The sequence below is a fragment of the Bufo gargarizans genome, chromosome 1 (genome assembly GCF_014858855.1).
Source record: "Bufo gargarizans isolate SCDJY-AF-19 chromosome 1, ASM1485885v1, whole genome shotgun sequence".
Taxonomy (NCBI): Eukaryota; Metazoa; Chordata; class Amphibia; order Anura; family Bufonidae; genus Bufo; species Bufo gargarizans.
The window spans coordinates 509,724,916-509,745,907 of record NC_058080.1 but is presented as its reverse complement, the minus strand read 5'-3'; the positions used below and the strand labels follow the sequence as shown (position 1 = coordinate 509,745,907).

Below are 20,992 nucleotides of genomic sequence, written 5' to 3'. Positions count from 1 at the left end.
GGCCCTTGTGAGAACTACCCTTGCTTTTTTTTTTTTTTTTTTTGTCAGAAGTGGGATCTGAACCCACGCCTCCATTTGGAGACCCGAACACCCATACACGGAAGAGATTAACTCGAGTCTGGCACATTAGACCACTCGGCCATCCTGACTTAGAGAACACGCTGTAGTAGTCAATGCAGAATGCCAGCAAAACACCCTCACCTAATGAGGAAGAGTGGTGGCCCAGAATACGGAGTCAGTGCAACCTTGGGCTCGCTGGGTCGTAATCCCAACATTTGTATAATGGCGTGCACCCACACGCTGTAGAGGACCAAGTTCTGACCGACCTGAACGGTGGAGGCCCATAGGGATGGGAATCTAGGGCACCTGAAGAGCTGCTGAGCGACTCCCTTAAGAGAACAAGGAACGACCTATCTGCGCCAACCACCAGTACCAGAAGAGACGGGAGGATACAGTATGGGAGCAGTCCCAGTATCCATATACCTCTAGATGAAGAGTACCAGGCACCAATGGCAACGACTGTTGCCGCGGCCCACCCGTGAAGGAAGCCACGGCATGTAGTGCGGAGGCTTAGTTGAATTAAAGCATGCATAGATGCTCAGTGATTTCCCGTTAGATGTAGAAGGGGGTAATGCCACGACTGTTGAATAGTATTCAGTGGTAGCGCAACCCTCCGTCAAGGAAGGAAGGTAGGGAGATAAACAGAACCGCATCCAACGGTAGTGTAATAACCCCCTCCCTGGAGGGGGTAACGCGTACTGTAAGCACTACCCTCAATGGAAGTGCAACCACTCCACCTATGAAGGGGAGAAAAATATATAGGGAGTACTGTATCCTGAGGTTAGCGCCAGTACCTAACCTATGGCAGGGGGTAATGCACCCAGTAGGAATTGACCCCTATGGCAGAGAATTACACCCCTATCGAAGAGGATAATGCATACGAATAGTCCCGTTCCCGGTGGGTAGAGAATTCCTCCACCTAAGCAAGGTGGTAATACTTACAGCAAACATTGCCACCCGCGATAAAGCCATAACGCCTCCTATAAGAGAGGCTAATGCATAACGCCAGTACTGTACCCAGTGGAACAGCAATCCGTCAACAACCGAAAGGGGAGACGCAAATGGCTGGCACTGACCAGTGCAAGTGCCGTCAGTCCACCTGTGGAAGGAGGGAATACAAAGGGTAAGTACTGTATCCAGTAGCAAAGCAAATGCCGCCTAAGGAAGGGGCAATGCAGACAATCAGTACTGCCGGTAGCATGGATGCAGTCTAGAAGGTCCATATCAGAGTCCGCAGAACTGTTCCCTGTTCCCTCAGAACCAACCCCTGTCAGAAGGGAGGGTTCTGAATATCACCCTAATGAGGAAGGATGGAGGTGCGGAGGAGACCGAGGAGGAATGTCCTGCTCGTGCGCAGCTCTACCTCTTAGCATCCAGCCATGGCAGTTGCAGGCTGTGACAGCGGTGATATAACCATCAAAACACCCAGGAGGTGGAATCGGCATCCCTACCTGACCGCTCACAGGATTGTGTGGGCGGTACTCAATCGACCCACAATCCAGGAGGGTGGATTGGGAACTGCCAGAGGTCCTCCATTGGATTGCGCATGTGGATTAACAACCAAATGACCCAAGAGGGTGGATTGGGAATCCAGCAGCTGTGTTCCCCTGGCTTGTGCAGGTGGAGCATTATCAACCAAACGGCCCCGTAGGGCGGATTGGGAATCCTGCATCTGTGTTCCCCCCGGATCCGTGCAGGTGGAGCATTATCAACCAAACGGCCCCGTAGGGCGGATTGGGAATCCTTCAGATGTGCTCCCCCGGATCCGTGCAGGTGGAGTATTATCAACCAACGGCCTCAGCGGGCGGATTGGGAATCCTCAGATGTGCTCCCCTGGATTTGTGCAGGTGGAGCATTAATCAACCAAACGACCCCGTAGGGCGGATTGGGAATCCTTCAGATGCGCTCCCCTGTATTTTTGTAGGTGGAGTATTATCAACCAAACTGCCCCAGCGGGCGGATTGGGAATCCTCCAGATGTGCTCCCCTGTATGTGTGCAGGTGGAGTAATATCAACCAAACAGCCCAACGGGCGGATTGGGAATCCTGCAGATGTGCTCCCCTGCATTTGTGCAGGTGGAGCATTATCAACCAAACGGCCTCAGCGGGCGGATTGGGAATCCTTCAGATGTGCTCCCCTGTATTTGTGCAGGTGGAGCATTATCAACCAAACGGCCCGTATGGCGGATTGGGAATCCCTCAGATGTGCTCCCCTGGATTTCACCTGTGGTGGCCTATGCACCAGACGACCCAGAAGGTGGTCTGGGAATTCTTCATGTGTGCATTCTCAACTAAACAGCCCCGGAGGGCGGATTAGGAAACTGTGAGCAATCCTGCCCTGTCCAGATAGGACATGGGCCCAGCCCCATACCCCACCACCAGGGTGGACATGCCGGCAGGAAGGGGTTAGGGTTAACTTCCTAATCTAAGGTAATTGGCATGCAGAAAGGGGACACTCAGATAATGCAGTGCCGGCTGCAAACAAACGACTTGCCACAAAGGGTTAACCCAGCTCAGAGGACCAGATGCGGAGCTCAGCGGGGCACCTGGGGGAGGAGCGACAGCTAGTCGGGGAGAATCCGCGCCAAAAGGACGAACCCGCCCCCTCCATAACTGGAATGAAAGTTGCGGCCTAGTAGGCCGCAAAAGCCGGGACATAAAGTTCGGCGCACAGCCGACCGGGCGGTACTGCCGGTCGGTTACCACAGCGGGGCCTGAAGGGCAACCGCCGATGTCTGCCCACTGATTTGGAGGGGGAGTGTCCACTCTCGCTGCGGGAACCCATCCCGTGCCGCTAAAACAACTGCACGGGCTGAATCCCGGTAGGCCCGAAGAGGAGCCGGGGGCTAAATTTTTGGCGCCGGCCAAACGAATAGCCGGCCGGGAGTGGAGTGACCGGAGCGGCGCTCTGCAAGTGCCCTGGCTGAACATCGGCCGCGGGAGCTCACCCCGCAGGCCGTACAACTGGACCAGAATCTGAGGAGAACCCAGGCCCCCCGTATGGACAGAAGCCCAAACCTACATTGGGCCTGAGGTAATGTGGGGCCCTCACCATGAATGGCCCACCTGAGGAAAAAGGTCCTCCATCTTATGATGAGGTGACCGGGGGGGGAAGGGAGAAGGGGGAGGGGAAGGGCCGAGGTACTTACCCAATACGGACTACTCACCCCATCTTCATCCTCTTCTCTTCACCCTTTCTCAGAGTACCAGCAGGGTCACCTCTTCAGCCGCTGGCACACGAAGTGGCAGGAGACTGGAATGGCGGAGGGTCTCGCCGGATTCAGGTGACCCCCTTGGCTGGCGGGAAGCAGGGGAGCTGGGCTGCCCTGGTCCACTTTCGTTTCTTGGGGAGGGCGAGCGGTGAGGGATTCCGACACCGGCCTTGCTCCCGGGGTAGACAGAGTGGCTAGGCGACTCTGTTTCCCCAACCTAAAAGAGGAAAAAGATAAAATAATAAAAGTAAGCCGCCCTGCAAAAGCAGGGAGGTCTGCCTCCTACGACACTAAGCTAAAAACTGATATGCTCTCACAAGGCTGGAGGGGGTATAGCCTGCGGGGGAGGAGTTATCACTTCTTAGCCTAGTGTCGCCTCCTAGTGGCAGCAAGCAGCTATACCCACGGTCTGTGTCCCCCAATGATACTAGCGAGAAATGATGATGATTTTTTATTTTTATTTTTTTCTTACAAAGTCTCATATTCCACTAACTTGCGACAAAAAATAAAAAATTCTAGGAACTCACCATGCCCCTCACAGAATACCTTGGGGTGTCTTCTTTCCAAAATGGGGTCACTTGTGGCGTAGTTATACTGCCCTGGCAATTTAGGGGCCCAAATGTGTGAGAAGAACTTTGCAATCAAAATGTGTAAGAAATGACCGGTGAAATCCGAAAGGTGCACTTTGGAATATGTGCCCCTTTGCCCACCTTGGCAGCAAAAAAGTGTCACACATGTGGTATCGCCGTACTCAGGAGAAGTTGGGGAATGTGTTTTGGGGTGTCATTTTACATATACCCATGCTGGGTGAGAGAAATATCTTGGCAAAAGACAACTTTTCCCATTTTTTTTATACAAAGTTGGCATTTGACCAAGATATTTTTCTCACCCAGCATGGGTATATGTAAAATGACACCCCAAAACACATTCCCCAACTTCTCCTGAGTACGGCGATACCAGATGTGTCACACTTTTTTGCTGCCAAGGTGGGCAAAGGGGCACATATTCCAAAGTGCACCTTTCGGATTTTGCAGGGCATTTTTTACACATTTTGATTGCAAAGTTCTTCTCACACATTTGGGCCCCTAAATTGCCAGGGCAGTATAACTACGCCACAAGTGACCCCATTTTGGAAAGAAGACACCCCAAGGTATTCCGTGAGGGGCATGGCGAGTTCCTAGAATTTTTTATTTTTTGTCGCAAGTTAGTGGAATATGAGACTTTGTAAGGAAAAAAGAAAAAAAATGAAAAATCATCATTTTCCGCTAAATTGTGACAAAAAATAAAAAATTCTAGGAACTCGCCGTGCCCCCCACGGAATACCTTGGGGTGTCTTCTTTCCAAAATGGGGTCACTTGTGGCGTAGTTATACTGCCCTGGCAATTTAGGGGCCCAAATGTGTAAGAAGTACCTTGAAATCAAAATGTGTAAAAAATGGCCTGCGAAATCCGAAAGGTGCCCCTTTGCCCACCTTGGCTGCAAAAAAGTGTCACACATCTGGTATCGCCGTACTCAGGAGAAGTTGGGCAATGTGTTTTGGGGGGTCATTTTACATATACCCATGCTGGGTGAGAGAAATATCTTGGCAAAAGACAACTTTTCCCATTTTTTTATACAAAGTTGGCATTTGACCAAGATATTTTTCTCACCCAGCATGGGTATATGTAAAATGACACCCCAAAACACATTCCCCAACTTCTCCTGAGTACGGCGATACCACATGTGTGACACTTTTTTGCAGCCTAGATGCGCAAAGGGGCCCAAATTCCTTTTAGGAGGGCATTTTTAGACATTTGGATCCCAGACTTCTCACACTTTCGGGCCCCTAAAAAGCCAGGGCAGTATAAATACCCCACATGTGACCCCACTTTGGAAAGAAGACACCCCGAGGTATTCAATGAGGGGCATGGCGAGTTCCTAGAATTTTTTTTTTTTTTGCATAAGTTAGCGGATATTAATTTTTTTTGTTTTTTTTCTCACAAAGTCTCACTTTCCGCTAACTTAGGACAAAAATTTCAATCTTTCATGGACTCAATATGCCCCTCACGGAATACCTTGGGGTGTCTTCTTTCCGAAATGGGGTCACATGTGGGGTATTTATACTGCCCTGGCTTTTTAGGGGCCCTAAAGCGTGAGAAGTCTGGAATATAAATGTCTAAAAATGTTTACGCATTTGGATTCCGTGAGGGGTATGGTGCGTCCATGTGAGATTTTATTTTTTGACACAAGTTAGTGGAATATGAGACTTTGTAAGAAAAAACAAAAACAAACAAAAAATGTCCGCTAACTTGTGCCAAAAAAAATGGCTGAATGGAGCCTTACCAGGGGGGGAGTGATCAATGACAGGGGGGTGATCAATGACAGGGGGGTGATCACCCATATAGACTCCCTGATCACCCCCCTGTCATTGATCACCCCCCCTGTAAGGCTCCATTCAGACGTCCGCATGATTTTTACGGATCCATGGATACATGGATCGGATCCACAGAACGCATGCGGACGTCTGAATGGAGCCTTACAGGGGGGTTATCAATGACAGGGGGTGATCAGGGTAATCACCCCCCTGTCACTGATCACCCCCCCTGTAAGGCTCCATTCAGACATCCGCATGATTTTTTACGGATCCATGGATCGGATCCACAGAACGCATGCGGACGTCTGAATGGAGCCTTACAGGGGGGTTATCAATGACAGGGGGTGATCAGGGTAATCAGGGTGATCACCCCCCTGTCACTGATCACCCCCCCTGTAAGGCTCCATTCAGACATCCGCATGATTTTTTACGGATCCATGGATACATGGATCGGATCCACAGAACGCATGCGGACGTCTGAATGGAGCCTTACAGGGGGGTTATCAATGACAGGGGGTGATCAGGGTAATCAGGGTGATCACCCCCCTGTCACTGATCACCCCCCCTGTAAGGCTCCATTCAGACATCCGCATGATTTTTTACGGATCCATGGATACATGGATCGGATCCACAGAACGCATGCGGACGTCTGAATGGAGCCTTACAGGGGGGTTATCAATGACAGGGGGTGATCAGGGTAATCAGGGTGATCACCCCCCTGTCACTGATCACCCCCCCTGTAAGGCTCCATTCAGACGTCCGAATGATTTTTACGGATCCATGGATACATGGATCGGATCCGTAAAAATCATGCGGACGTCTGAATGGAGCCTGACAGGGGGGTGATCAATGACAGGGGGGTGATCAGGGAGTGTATATGGGTGATCACCCGCCTGTCATTGATCACCCCCCTGTAAGGCTCCATTCAGACGTCCGCATGATTTTTACGGATCCATGGATCGGATCCGTAAAAATCATGCGGACGTCTGAATGGAGCCTGACAGGGCGGTGATCAATGACAGGGGGTGATCAGGGAGTGTATATGGGTGATCACCCGCCTGTCATTGATCACCCCCCTGTAAGGCTCCATTCAGACGTCCGCATGATTTTTACGGATCCATGGATACATGGATCGGATCCGTAAAAATCATGCGGACGTCTGAACGGAGCCTGACAGGGGGGTGATCAATGACAGGGCGGTGATCAATGACAGGGGGGTGATCAGGGAGTTTATATGGGGTGATCAGGGGTTTATAAGGGGTTAATAAGTGACGGGGGGGGGGGGGGGGTGTAGTGTAGTGTGGTGTTTGGTGGGACTGTACTGACCTACCTGAGTCCTCTGGTGGTCGATCCTAACAAAAGGGACCACCAGAGGACCAGGTAGGAGGTATATTAGACGCTGTTATGAAAACAGCGTCTAATATACCTGTTAGGGGTTAAAAAATTCGGATCTCCAGCCTGCCAGCGAGCGATCGCCGCTGGCAGGCTGGAGATCCACTCGCTTACCTTCTGTTCCTGTGAGCGCGCGCGCCTTCACAGGGAATCTCGCGTCTCGCGAGAAGACGCGTATATGCGTCCAGGAGGAGTAAAGCAACCACCTCCCGGACGCATATACGCGTACGGCGGTCGGGAGGTGGTTAAGACATGTTTGAAGAACTGCACAAGAAATCAGTGATTTTATTTACAGAATTTCTCTACATTAACCATATAATTAAGGCTGGGACTCCATGGCAACATATCTCATATCAATGGAAATATAATTAATTAAGGGAACATTGGGGAAGTTTTTGGTTAAAGGGGTTGTCCTGCCATATAAACTGATGATCTATCGACACCCGCGGATCAGCTGTTTAAAGAGGAGGCTGCACTCCACGCGTCGTCGTCTAATTACACGTACTCGCTCCATTCAAGTGAATGGAGCGAGTGCTTGTCATTACACTGCACTTCTGAGGTGACGGGCAGTGTAATAAAGAGAAAGCGGTGCTCACATGGAGCGCTGCCTCCCCTTCAAACAGATGATCAGCGGGGGTACCAGGTGTTGGACCCCCGCCGATCTGATATTCATGACCTATTCTGACGATAGGTCATCAATATATATGGAAAGACAACTCCTTTAAAGGGATTATCCGATGTTTTGTAACTGATGACCCTACTCTGGATAGGTTATCAGCATCTGATCGGGGGGGGGGGAGGGGGGGGGGGGGTGTCTGACACCCGTGAGCATCGCTGCCTTCTTGCTGCTTATTGTAGGCCAGTGATGTCACGATCATGAGTCATGTGGCCTCGGCCCGGCTTAGCCCCATTCAAGTGAAAGCAGGGGCATAAAATGCTCTATGAAACAAACAGCTGTGATAATCTAAATGACATAGAGGAGGCTACTTTACCAGTCGCCTTTTAAATACCAGATCATACACACGAGATGATGCCCTGTCAGTTTCATATTTACTGTCAGGGTACTTTCACACTTGCGTTGTTGGATTCCAACAGGCAGTTCTGTCGCCGGATCCGGCAAACTGTATGCAAATGGCTATCATTTGTAAACGGATCCGGATCAGTCTCACAAATGCATTGCAATACCAGATCCGTCTCTCTGGTTGTCATCCGGAAAAACAAATCCGGTATTTATCTTTATCACATATTCAAAGGTCTGCACATGCACAGACCGCAAAACCAAATCAGTTTTTCAGGAACACTTGGGGCCGGATCAGGCATTAATGCATTTCAAATGGAAAATAATGTAGGATCCGAAATGTGTTCCAGAATTTTGGACGGAGAAACTACCGCAGCATGCTGCGGTATTTTCTCCATCCAAAAAAAACTTACAGTGACTGAACTGAAGACATCCTGATGCATACTTAACGGATTGCTCTCCATTCAGAATGCATTAGGATAAAACTGATCAGTTATTTTCCGGTATTGAGCCCCTAGGATGGAACTCAATACCGGAAAAGTTTAACGCAAGTGTGAAAGTACCCTTAAACTGAAAGATATTTTATACTTGGGGCCAAAAACTCGAGATACCATTCCTTTGACCCTTAGGATATTGGAGGTTTTTTCGTTTGTGTTTTCATTTTTCTTCCCTATCTTCCTTGAGCCATACCTTTTTATATTTAGCTGTATGAGGCCTTTTTTTTTGCTGGACAAGTTGTACTTTCTAATGCCACCATTATTTATGGCATACAATATAGTGGGAAGCGTTAAAAAAAATTCAAATGGGATGGAATTGTAAAAAAAAAACAAAAAAAAAAAAAAAACGCAATTCCTCCACCGTTTTACAGGTTTTGTTACCACAGTGTTTCGTCTGCAGCACAACTGACCCATGCCCTTCATTCTCTGGGTCAGTTCGATTACAACAATACCCCATATGTATAGGGGTTTTAGGTCTAAATAGTGTAAAAATAAATGTAAACTTTTTTTTGTTTTTTACATCGGCATATTCTGACCCCCATAACTTTTTTTATAGTTATGTCTATTGAGCTGTATAGGGGCTCAATTTTTGCGGGACAATCTGTACTTTTTATCGATACCATTTTGAAGTATGTGTGACTTTTTTTAAATCACATTTTATTAATTTTTTGGGGGTAAAAGAAGCGATGAAGAAAATTGACCATATTGACCCTTTTTTCCTCCATTAGGAAGGGGCGATTTAAACATTTATATTTTTAAAATCTTTTTATATATTTAACAATTTGTGATGATTTTGAAGCTCATATATGAGCCTATAAAATCTGTTTTTAAATATTTAATTTTGAACAATCTTTTTATTTTTTATTAATTTATTACTGTCAATTGCTCTTTTCTTATGTTTGGCCTTATGGTGGCCAAAAAAAGAATTGCAGCATGAATGCTGCGAGTCTCGTCAGCGAGACTCAGAGCATTCAAAGCAACTACCGACATCCCCATTGGCCGCAGGGGATGTCGGTAGGAGTGGGTTTTTTACACTTTAGATGCCGTGATCTCACTTGAGAGACCTGCTGGCCATGACGCCCACTGAACGCGTGAGCAGGCGCCAAGTTTACACATTGCTCCAGCGGCGTACATGTACGGCACTGGTAGCAAAAGGGTGAAAGGTAAGGGTCAAAATTTCCAGCTTTAAAAAAACAAAAAACACACAGTCTGGCCAATTTTTAGGTTGACAGACCTTAGCAATACTTCTGTTGAAAAACCACATATCCATATTACATTATATACCTTGAGAATCCTCGGGTGGTTTAAATAAGGCCTTTGCTTCTTCAACACTGCCTTCAATGCTGACCACAAGCTTCTTATCTACAAAACAAGATGGCAGATTTCATCAAAGTCATTATAACATAAAAAAAAATAAAAAGTTGTATATCATTCTGATATAATGCACACCATTTAGGGACAGTATCAACACCAATTGGGGTCAGTCTCCACATCGCCTTAGGGTTGGTGTTGTGTTTAGCTGGCAGAGCACACGCTGTCTCAACTGAACAAAGACTGGGCTACATACAGTAAGTCCACTGAGACGGTAGAGCACACGCTACAGTATGTCAACTTAGTATAAACTGAGCCGGTAGAACACATGCTACAGTATGTCAACTGAGCATGAACTGAGCCAGTAAAACACATGCTACAGTATGTCAACTGAGCATGAACTGAGCGGGTAGAGTATGCACTTACAGTAAGTCAATTATGCATGAACTGAGCTGGCAGAGGACAAGCTAGTAGCAGCAACTTTTTTTTTATTTCAGGATTAAAATAAAACAACATTTTCTCATTTGCTATCTGCACCAGCACCACTGTTAATGCCTCAAGCTCCACACCACAAAGCACAAGACCAATAGCCAGCAAAAAGAAAAAGGAAAAAACACCATGAGACTTATGGCCACTACAAAGTCTCTCCCATTTGTAATCATGCAAAAGCCACCTTGATACTGGAAGCAAAATGCCCTGTGTGTCTGTAATTTACCACACAGGTTTAAAGTGACAGAGAAGAGGTCAACAGAAGACATATACTCACCCTGCCTATAGGGCTGGGAGTAACTCTTCATATGGGCTGACATCAAGACAAGGGAGATACAGAGAAAGAAATTAAGAGTGATAAATAGACCAGATGATGTATGGACAGCAAGGAGAAGTGCGTGGTGATATGCTGATGTGTGAAGCACTGAACAAATGGCTGACCCAGGTTACTAAACTTCAGGCTCTACTATGATGAGCCCCTGTAAATCCTTCCAGTCAATTTTTTTTTTTTTTTTACAAAAGTAATGTACAAAGCTCCAAGAAGAGAAAGATAAGAAAAAACAAATATAAGATAGTAAAGATGACAAAAACCAACACATAAGCAAATATTAAAGGTCACTTCTGATGGAACTTGTGCTACCTGATGAAAAGGCTTAGCATGGTCTGAAAGCAATTTTAACCTACGGTACATAACCCCAAAAATACGTTTAATGATGAACTTTCCATTATTAATGGCCAATGAGGTTTAACCGCCTCTACTTTATTTTACCTCAAGCCCCTTTAATATTTTTTTACTTGAAAAAAATATTAAAGGGTTTATCCAGGAATTAATATTGACGAGCTATGCTCAGGATAGGTCATCAATATCAGATTGACAGGTTCCCGATCAACCGTTCTGCAGTACCTCCAATGCCGTCCGAATTATACAGCTCCATCCGTTCTGTTGAAGATGGATCTGGTACTGCAGCCCTGCTGGCATTTACTTTAACAGGTGCAGCATTATAGTAACCAGCAATGTCCATTACAGAATGGATGGCGCTCTGTAGATCTAGTGCTCGAGCTACTGGAGAACAACTGATTGGCAGAGGTGAGGGGTGTTATTTTTTTCCACAACCCCTTTAAGCTTTGCACACAGACACAGATTTCATATTTATCTAGTGAATAGAGTTTTAACACCCCCCCCTTTTTTTTTAATGTATGATATTGGCCTCCAGGCAGACTCTACATGATCACGCAGACAGTGCATATGCTGTGGAGCTGTCCTAATCTGCGGCGCTATTAGCAGGAGATTCTTGCTTTCATTAACTTAGTCTATCGACTATCCATGTCGCTGGATCTCCTTTCAAATGTTTTGGGATCCATTTCTAAACTGTCTCTTTGTAGTTCTGCAAACTAGCTGTTGTACATCTATTGTAACAAACATGGAAATCAATAGCTCAATAGCCCTTATGCCTCTCATCAGCCCCCATTATCATCTATTATGCCTCTCATCAACCCCATTATCAGCCCTTATGCCTCTCATCACCCCCATTGCCTCAGATCAGCCCCCAGCAGCCTCATGTTTTATTTTTTTTTTTAAAACAAAAAAAACAAAAAAAATTACCTCTCCTGCTCCTGGACGCCGCAGCTCCTCCCTGCCCAGGATCTTCTTTTTCCTGCTGTCGTACAGCGTGAGGTCACAGAGCGCCCTAACGGTGTGCACAGCCGACAGCCAAGGACCAGGAAGCAGTGAGCACAGAGCCTTCACTGCTTCCTGGTCCTCCGGTACTAATGAGCGCTTCCATTCGCGCTCATTAATACTCACCCCATAAGACACATGGGCATTTTCCCCCCACTTTGGGGGGGGAGACTGCGTCTTATGGGGCAAAAAATAAGTTATGTAAAAACTCAAACATTATTTGATCGAAACAACGGTTCATCTGGTGAACGATAATTTTGCTGATGTTGGATGAGAAGTCCTGGCTTGTGATGTCCATTCTAGTTCATCCCAAAGATTTTTGGTGGGGTTGAGGTTTTGACTCTGTGCGGCCAGTCACGTTCTCTACACCAAACTCACCTGACCATGCCTTTATGGGCCCTTGCTTTGTGCACTGGGGCAGTCATGCTGGAACAGAAAAGGGCCTTCCCCAAACTGTTTCCATAGAGTTGGAAGCATACAATTATCCATATGTGCCATGAACTACTTTTGACTGTAAAGTGTATTTTCGTCAATTACTTGAGCTCCCGCATTTGAGCTCCCGACTCCTCTGCATTTAATATGCGAATATATTTTATACATTCCTTGAAGGAAAGAAAGGCAACATACAGCTGTTCCACCAGGTTCTTCTAAGCTCTTATAGCAGAGAGGTAGTTGGGTAGAAGCTGCTGCCTTCTCCTTTGTGTGCTGATCTTCTGCTGAAGATCGGGCAGTGGGAGGATCCAGGAAGGGGCATTTATTGTAAAACATGACTTCCCTAGTAGAATCCCATAGTCATGTTTAAAGTTTAAGCTAACAATCTGAGTTTACAAGTTTTTATAGCCTTAGCTGAATGACAGCAGTTTTTCTAATGGCTTACAGCTTCAGTCTTGAACTATTGACTATCCGTTCCCTTCACTTATACAAGTGTCTCTAGTCCTGCAAAAAACATATTTACTTAATCAGTTATCAGTGAGAGGCTAGGTTAACCATGGGCGTTGCGTTCCCTGTAACAGCGGAACACAACACAATGGTATTGCCGCTCCTTAACTGTGCATTGCGTGCCATATAGTGAAGCATATGCAAAGCATGCTTCTTCACGGTCAGTTAACGTGTTCGTTTTGCGGCAACGTGACGCACTGCATGCATTGGTCTTTATTCTTACAGTAGAGAAGTAATTATAACTTTTTGTGAATTGGGACATTTAAACTTTCTTTTTATTCCAATTTAATTTTTGTAGGAGTCTGAGTCGGTTCATTTTTGCTGACTCCAGGTACCCATAATTGCCTCTGACTCCACATCTCTGATCCCCCATGCTTAAATCTTCCTTCCTGGTTTGCCATGTGTCTGCTGTCCCATCATGCCTTAGGGTAGAGAAATGTATCCTGACATTAGCAGATCATGTGACACTAACCACGCCCCTTGTAATTACCAATGACGCTTCCTGACATCCTACGCCATAAATTATTCGCACCTCCGGCAGTCCGTGGGCCTGGAGTGAAAACTACTCCAGCCCCTGAATTAAGCAGTTTTCACTACCCTTACGTCTCTTTCCAGGTGTAAAAGATAGTGAATATGTCAGAGACAAACTACCAAGTGGCAAGAACAAGTAACATAAAATATTGTCGCACAGGCGTTCAACAAGATCGCAAAACGGGGTCTACCAGCTTTTTATATGCCGAAAAGTGGCATTGTTCACTTAGTAAATGAGCCTCATTATCTGAACTTGGCAAGTGAAATCATAGTAAGCGTATTTCAGAAAATAAAAACCTAAAACACTTACCACATGCCTGGCTGTAGGCGCCAGCTTGAACAAACAGCACATACAGAGGTGCAGGTAGATGTCGTGCTGTCTCATACTGTTTATGCATACAATCAAATGGCATTGATAAGTATTCCTGTACCGGCAATGAAGCCTGAAAAGGAAAGTTAAATATTTCAATTTTCCAAAGCAAAAAGAACATTTTTAAAACATTCTGGCCCCAATAGAGAAAGGCTCACTGCTCTTTATTATGTGTAGCCAACATTAAAAAGGCAGACATAACATTTTGATACTTTTTACAGTACTTTCTGACAATTAGGACCTAATTTGCAGTAAAGGGAAATGGCTATCAAAAGGCCTTTCCAATGAAATACAGGATATAGATTTCTAATTGCTCATAATACACCATCAAGGTTAGGTCAGTTCAAGTTGGCCAAATCCAGACCAATTTGTATGCCCACTTTGACCATGAAAAGTAACACTGATTGTAAAACATACTGTAAAAGGTTGATGGGGCAAGGCCCTAACCCTGCTGATGCATAGCAGAGAACTGCACACACCAAAAGTCTTCAGTTATCAAATATTGCTGTATTTGGCCCTATAAAGACACCATCATCAACTCTCTCTTCTAGAGGGCCGAGGCCTGTATCATAGCACCAAGTACAGTATTATGCCTCCTCCTAAGCAGAAAATGTGTTTGAGGAAGGTCAGTAATTAAAAGATCGAACCCTTACTATTTTGGATTGCCTGCAAAATAATACATCTTTGAAGCAACTGAACTTGGGGTGCAGAGTCCCTTATGTAAAACATTTTCTAAAATTTCGATGACTAGGCCATCTTTCTATTCCCAAAATGCAGGCATTTCACTTCTCCACACAGTACCCTACTAGTCTTCATGAAACCATGCATATGCATTGTGGCCGTCTCTAGTAGCAGGGCATCTTGCCAGGCAGTCACCCATACCCACCTATTTGTCTGGAGAACTGCCTTATTACTTATAAATAGGAGTATTCTGCCTTTTAGCATAACTTTCCTTCAAAACTTCTTTAAGCATTACCGTTCCTTCTTATACAAACATAAGACTTGGGAAATATGCTTTTTGGGGCGCAACTTTCCAATTTAAAGTATGAATCTAGAATGCTGTAATATGGAGTTCAGCAATCAAGCATTAGTTATATTTGGAATGTGATAAAAAGTCTACATGTAGCCCCAGCCTAATCGAATGTGCTGTGGAAAGAAAATATGAGCAAATGTTGATTAAAGGAATCCTAGCGTTAACTACCTGCATAATGCTTTGAAGCTGTGGCTGGAGGCTGTTTAGATATTCCTTCTTAATGTCGATCTCCTTTAGAATCTTCTCTTTACTAGCCAAACTCTCTTTATACTTCTCTGCCAACCTAGGAATAGACAAGAAACCAATAGCATTTCTTTCACAAAATACTAAGATTGCTTAGAAGACAAAAACGGACTAGAATCTATATAATGGCAAAACATAAAAAAAAAAAAAAAAAAAAAAAAATCAAGGGAGGAAATTTATCAGGACTAAAGTACCCATACAGCAGTCTTAATCTCCCTTCCTTCACTGGCTTGAGATGCGGCTTAATAAATTAGGCACATCTCTGCCCTGCCATGCACTAGTAACTGAAGTCTACGCCAACAAATAAAATCAAAAGTTGCTTTATATCTTCACTTTAAAAAGATACCACACATATTTCCATAATCTTCTGTTGCGTTTTGACCAATTCAGATCTTAGTCATATGTGCTGTATCTTTTTAATGTTAAGAAACAAAGCAACATTTGATTTTATTTGCTGGGTCACTTTTTGATCCTCGTTCTCCAAGTTAGGGAGATTGAACAAACTCCAGATCCGAGCTGAAGTGGGATACTTTTCGCTCCACCTGAGAGCTGGACACCTACAAAATACAAGCTTAGTAAACGTCCCTCAATTTGTTCTTAAAATGTACAAGACCTAGTGGAATATAAGACAACTATTTCTAACCTTTTCCTCTGTTCAAGCTCCCAGTCCAGACGAGCTAATGTTTGCTGATGTGGGTCATTGGATGTAATCTCTGGCTTGCAAATCTCTGGAGGACCCTCTCGATAAAACTCTTCCACACTCACAAGTTCAATTTCTTCATGTTTTGACCTGCATTGTGAGCACAGAGACAATACATGAAGACCAGCAGGATTTATATTATTTTTACTCGTTCTACGCACACAGAAAAATGCATCTCAGTATTACTTAAACTCCAGACACTTGGTGATCTCCTTCTGAAGGTGCATAACTTCATACAACAAGTTCTGCAGCTGCAAATGATATGCATCCACTTTCTGTTTAGCCTGGAGAGAGAAATGAAATATAGATAAATGGTCTATACATCCAACCTATGGACAAGATAGGTGATAAATGTAAGACTGGAGTGGGTACAACAGCTGGGTCCCCACAGTCCATGGTGAGGATGAGATTAATGAAGCAATAGTAAAATGTGTAAATAGCCAGGGGAGTTCTAGTGGCTGAACCACTACTCATCTAATATTTATCAACTATCCTATGAATAGGTGACAAATGAATAGTGAAAAAATACTTTCAAGGAAAATAACGCATTGAACAAAGTAAATTACAAACCATACAATTCGTTAAATGCTGCCCCTATCAGCCTATATAGTAAAAGTTAAACAATAACGTAAAATCATGTACCTCATGAGTTTGATCTCTAGCTTTTTTTAGCCGGATGTGAGCCAAGCGATTCAGTTTTTTCAGGGTCATGAAGTGTACACAACTCTGGATACGTCTTTCCTCGATCTCTGCAGACTGATGCAGAAGACAGTGAAATTGAGATTAAACAGAAAATCTATGTAAACCGCCATCTACAATAGGATGATACACATCCATTTTGTTTTCCAATAAGCTGCTGATAAAAGCTCTCTCTCTATACACAGCATAGGTACAAAACTGAGCAGTGGAAACGCAGGTGAAGCCCTCCACGAATACGAGAACTCTGCACTCAGCTGGCACTGTAGATCACGTACAGCGATTTTATGAAAGCTACTTTAACACCCAAAGGGGTTATCTGATCCCTGAAATTTCCCCCCCCCCCCCCCCCATATGCCCAGGCCTTTCACACTCAATGTACTTACCTCGTTCCCTAGCACCCATGTCACTCCGGGTCTCCGCACAGCCGCTGCTGCATCTCCCTGTTGCGCAGATAAAAACATTGCCTGCCCCCCCCCCCGGAATGTTTTCATCCGCAGGACAAGGAGATGCAGCGGCGGGCGTGCGGGGACCAGGGCGAGTTAAGTACATTGTGTGTGAGGGTCCCAGGCATATGGAGGTGGGGAGGGGGCATTTCAGGGATCAAATAACCCCTTTAATGTTACCAATTTTCGTTTCTGTTATCCTTTCGGCCATCCGAGATCCATAACTTTTTATTTTTCCGCTCACACAGGCTTATGAAGGCTTTTTTTTGTGGGCAAATTATATTATTTGGGACCATTTAATTTACAATATCTTGTATTGGAAAAAGAGGGGGGGGGGGAATTTGCAGGGTGAAACTGGAAAACAAAAAATTCCACAATTTTTTCTTGGATTTTACTTTTTCACCATTCACTGTGTGCTAAAAATTACATGACAACTAACTTTCACTAAATATACTTACCGCATCTTTGCTCTCCTTGCTTTTCAGATCCTGAATTTCAGCCATGAGCCTCTGCAGATCTTCACAGGTCTCCTTGTACAGCTCGTAGTCCTTTTTTGGGTCTCGTAAATCTACCTCTGACTCCTCACTGTAATATCGCCCCTCCTGTACAAACAATAAAATAACAACTATAGGTTTAACAGACAAGAACCTGTCATTACATAGACCCTTTTGCATCCTTCAGTCATATGTTACTCCATCAGTCCCACTGTCTGCGGATCAGCAAGAACAGGGAGGCAAAGTGCAGGACCAGACTATGAAGGGCTTGGCCCGGACCAATAGCAGGCCGCGACGGGAACGAGCTTCCCTAGCATCGCAGGTGAGATGCAGCGGCGGCCGTGCGGGCATCAGGAGCAACGCAGATGCCGGGGAGCAAGATAAGTATAACTGGTATGAGGTGCCTGGGCATTTTGAGGGTCATTACAAGGGTATAAGCTGCGAAGGAACACACATGTGTCGTCCAAGCAATATACTCCTAGTTCCATATATTGGGACAAGATCTTGTACTGAGCGGAGAGCTGGCAGCAGAGGTGAAGGCTTACTACATGCCTCTTACAGCAAGGCATTATGGGAAGTGTAGTCTCAGCATGAAGCTGAGTAAACAAACACGCCAGCAAATAAAGCAAATGGTAAGTGCCAGGAATCAGTAATAAACTATGTTTTTGACCCAAATGGGCTCATCATGTCGGGTACAGCACAGGGACTTGCTTTAGTAAGGGATCCGGAGAACCCCTGTAACTATATCAGCGCTCATCACCTGCTCCTCATGGCGGCTTCGCTTCCCTTCTTCACTGCGAAACACTTTTGGCTTCCTCTTCTTGGCATCTGAAGACATTCTTTAGGATGATGTCAGTTCTACCACACTGGGGGAAAAAAATCCAAGCGAATGAACGGAGCGGCGCTCGTCCACTTCCGGTTCGTAGGTCACGCGCCGCCAGGAAACGTGACCTCTGACCCTCGCCCGCCACCATAGAGCTGTCTGTAGGACGACCGGTCTCGGCCGGTGGTGCAGGCGTGTGAGGAGCGCCCTCTGTAGGAGATGACCGTAAGTCGATGCTCGGAGCGGATGTTTATGTCCGTATATTTTACTATAGTCTGCACAGAGCTGTCCATTAATGAAGACGTGATTCTGGAGGCAGAGCTTTTCCTGGAGTTCCTGACAGACGTCCTTTTGAAGACCAGGACAGTTACTGATAACAGAGAATAGTGGATTCTATTCACCTGCGTAGCCAATGGAGATGAGACAGACTGTAGCTGACACTTTGCTGTATCCATTCACATTGCGGGATCAGTGTGCCAAAATACTCCACCATTTATTTACACAATAAAAAGACATAAAACGTAACAGTGATAAAGATGGCCACTATGCAACGCGTTTCGCCGGCGGACTTTCTCAGGATCATGCCTGATGAAGCCATTGGGATTTCGGTTTTTAAAGTTATAGAATCGAAGCCCAAAGTTCCTAACCGAAGTCTCACGAGACTTCATACTTAAAGGGCTTCTGTCACCCCACTGAAGTCATTTTTCATTTTTTGGCTACTTAAAATCCTTATACTGCGATTTATGAATATATAGTCCTCTTACTCTTTTTCGTTCAGTAGTTTCTTAAAAAAATGCACTTTTATAATATGTAAATTACATCTCTACCAGCAAGTAGGGTGGTTACTTGCTGGTAGCAGCCGCATCCTCCTTTCCGCCCCCTCCTCATGTTGCCTGACAGGGCCAGTGAGCGCTCTTGTCCTCTGGCTAGCCCCGTCTGCCTTCTAAATCTCACGCCTGTGCCGCATCGGTCTTCAGTCGGCGCAGGCGCACTGTGAGGACGACGCTCGCTCGGCCGCTCCATCCTCAATGCGCCTGCGCCGGGTGTAGATGTGACGTCATCGGCGCAGGCGCATTGAGGATGGAGTGGCCGAGCGAGCGTCCTCCTCTCAGGCGCAAGATTTTGAGCGCAGACAGGGCCAGCCAGAGGACGAGAGCGATCGCTGGCCCTGTCAATCAACATGAGGAGGGGGCGTTTATTTGAAAGGAGGATGCGGCTGCTACCAGCAAGTAACCGCCCTACTTGGTGGTAGAGAGGTAATTTACATATTATAAAAGTGCTTTTTTAGAAGAAACTACTGAACGAAAAAGAGTAAGAGGACTATATATTGATAAATCACAGTATAAGGATTTTAAGTAGCCAAAAAATGAAAAATGACTTTAGTGGGGTGACAGAAGCCCTTTAATGCCTGGGCATCTAATATAGGTTATACTTACCCTGCTCCCCAGCTCCCATGTCGCTTCTGATGCCCGTACGTTCACTGCCCGTCATGCTGACCAATATCAGGCCATGACAGGGACGAGCCTCCCTAGCCCGTGATGCTAGGGAGGCTCGTTCCCGTTGCCAGATGTTTTGATCCGTGTGACAAGGAGATGAAGTGGCAGCCGTGCAGGCATCAGGAGCGACACGGGTGCTGGGTAAGTATAACCTGTATGAGGTGCCCGGGCATTTTGGGGGTTGGATAACCCCTTTAATGAATTTTGCCTCCACGTAGCACATACATTTAAATGAAGCATTAAAACAAAGTTGGGGAACAAATCGATTTTGAATCGTGGATCTGAAGTGTGATTCGCTCATCCCTAATCACAATGATCCGGAACGGTTCGTTCTCAAACATTGCCCTGTGCATCAGCCCTTATAAGTTAGGGAGACTGAATACCACAAATATGTTAAAGGGAATGTATCACCTATATTTTTTGCTAATTTAAATATTTACTGAATCATATTCCTTTTTTTGTTATCAGGTTTTATTTTCTACTAGTGACAGATCCCTTTAGCAAACCATTGGGTCACTTTCATTAATTGACCTAGCCATTCTGCTAAAATCTTGTACTGAACCGCTCCAGTGTTCAGTACAAAGTGTGAGATCTGATATTCATGAGGACTTGTTCTCCCGTCCCCTGATTTGCTTCTTTTTTTTCCCTCTTTTTTTTTGTGTGAATTATCTAGCGTTGGTGATAATTGCATTTCTTAAGACACATATTATTGTATCAATAAGAGTGTACATCATAACAGGTACACTCATAGACCTTCATATAAGCAGACACTCATAGATGCCCATAGACCTTCATATAAGCAGCTGTTGTCCAGAAATCGAAAAATTCTATTAATATTCGGCAAGGTTCCAGATTTCCAGCAGGCAGCAATTTTCATTCGAGTGGCAAATATTAAGTGGCTGGCTATAGATCTGAAGTGGAAGGGAAGGTCTAAAAGACCTATAGATAGAAGAGCCATCTTAGATGAAGGTCTAATAGGATAGCAGGCTAGTGATGATATAAACTTAAAGATTGCGTCCCATAAACACTTAACTGTAGGGCAATCCCACCACATGTGAAGATATGAGCCCAGAGCTTGGCCACATCTCCAGCACTCTGAAGACATTTCAGGGAAGATCTTATTTAAATATACAGGGGTTCTGTACCATCTATACAAAAATTTTCTTGCCCCTTCTAAGTGATCAGAACATTTAGAGAGTTTAGATACAGAGA

The 20,992-nt window shown here is 45.3% G+C and overlaps 1 protein-coding gene across 2 annotated transcripts in view; it reads right to left on the bottom strand.

Moving 5' to 3' along the window:
- Positions 1-18,412, bottom strand: part of THOC5 (THO complex 5) — a 57,703-nt gene extending 39,291 nt beyond the window's left edge. Inside the window, exons 1-9 of one of the 2 annotated variants that reach the window (XM_044275282.1) lie at positions 18,222-18,412; positions 17,426-17,569; positions 16,468-16,581; positions 16,012-16,109; positions 15,769-15,915; positions 15,051-15,165; positions 13,790-13,922; positions 10,609-10,644; positions 9,816-9,893 (exon numbers count right to left, since the gene is read on the bottom strand). In XM_044275282.1, the coding sequence (XP_044131217.1) occupies positions 9,816-9,893; positions 10,609-10,644; positions 13,790-13,922; positions 15,051-15,165; positions 15,769-15,915; positions 16,012-16,109; positions 16,468-16,581; positions 17,426-17,569; positions 18,222-18,299 (943 nt within the window). In that variant the 5' untranslated portion in view covers positions 18,300-18,412. The remainder of the gene's footprint in view (positions 1-9,815; positions 9,894-10,608; positions 10,645-13,789; positions 13,923-15,050; positions 15,166-15,768; positions 15,916-16,011; positions 16,110-16,467; positions 16,582-17,425; positions 17,570-18,221) is intronic. The other variant, XM_044275283.1, reaches the window with a different exon arrangement.
- Between the last annotated feature and the right edge of the window lie 2,580 nt (positions 18,413-20,992).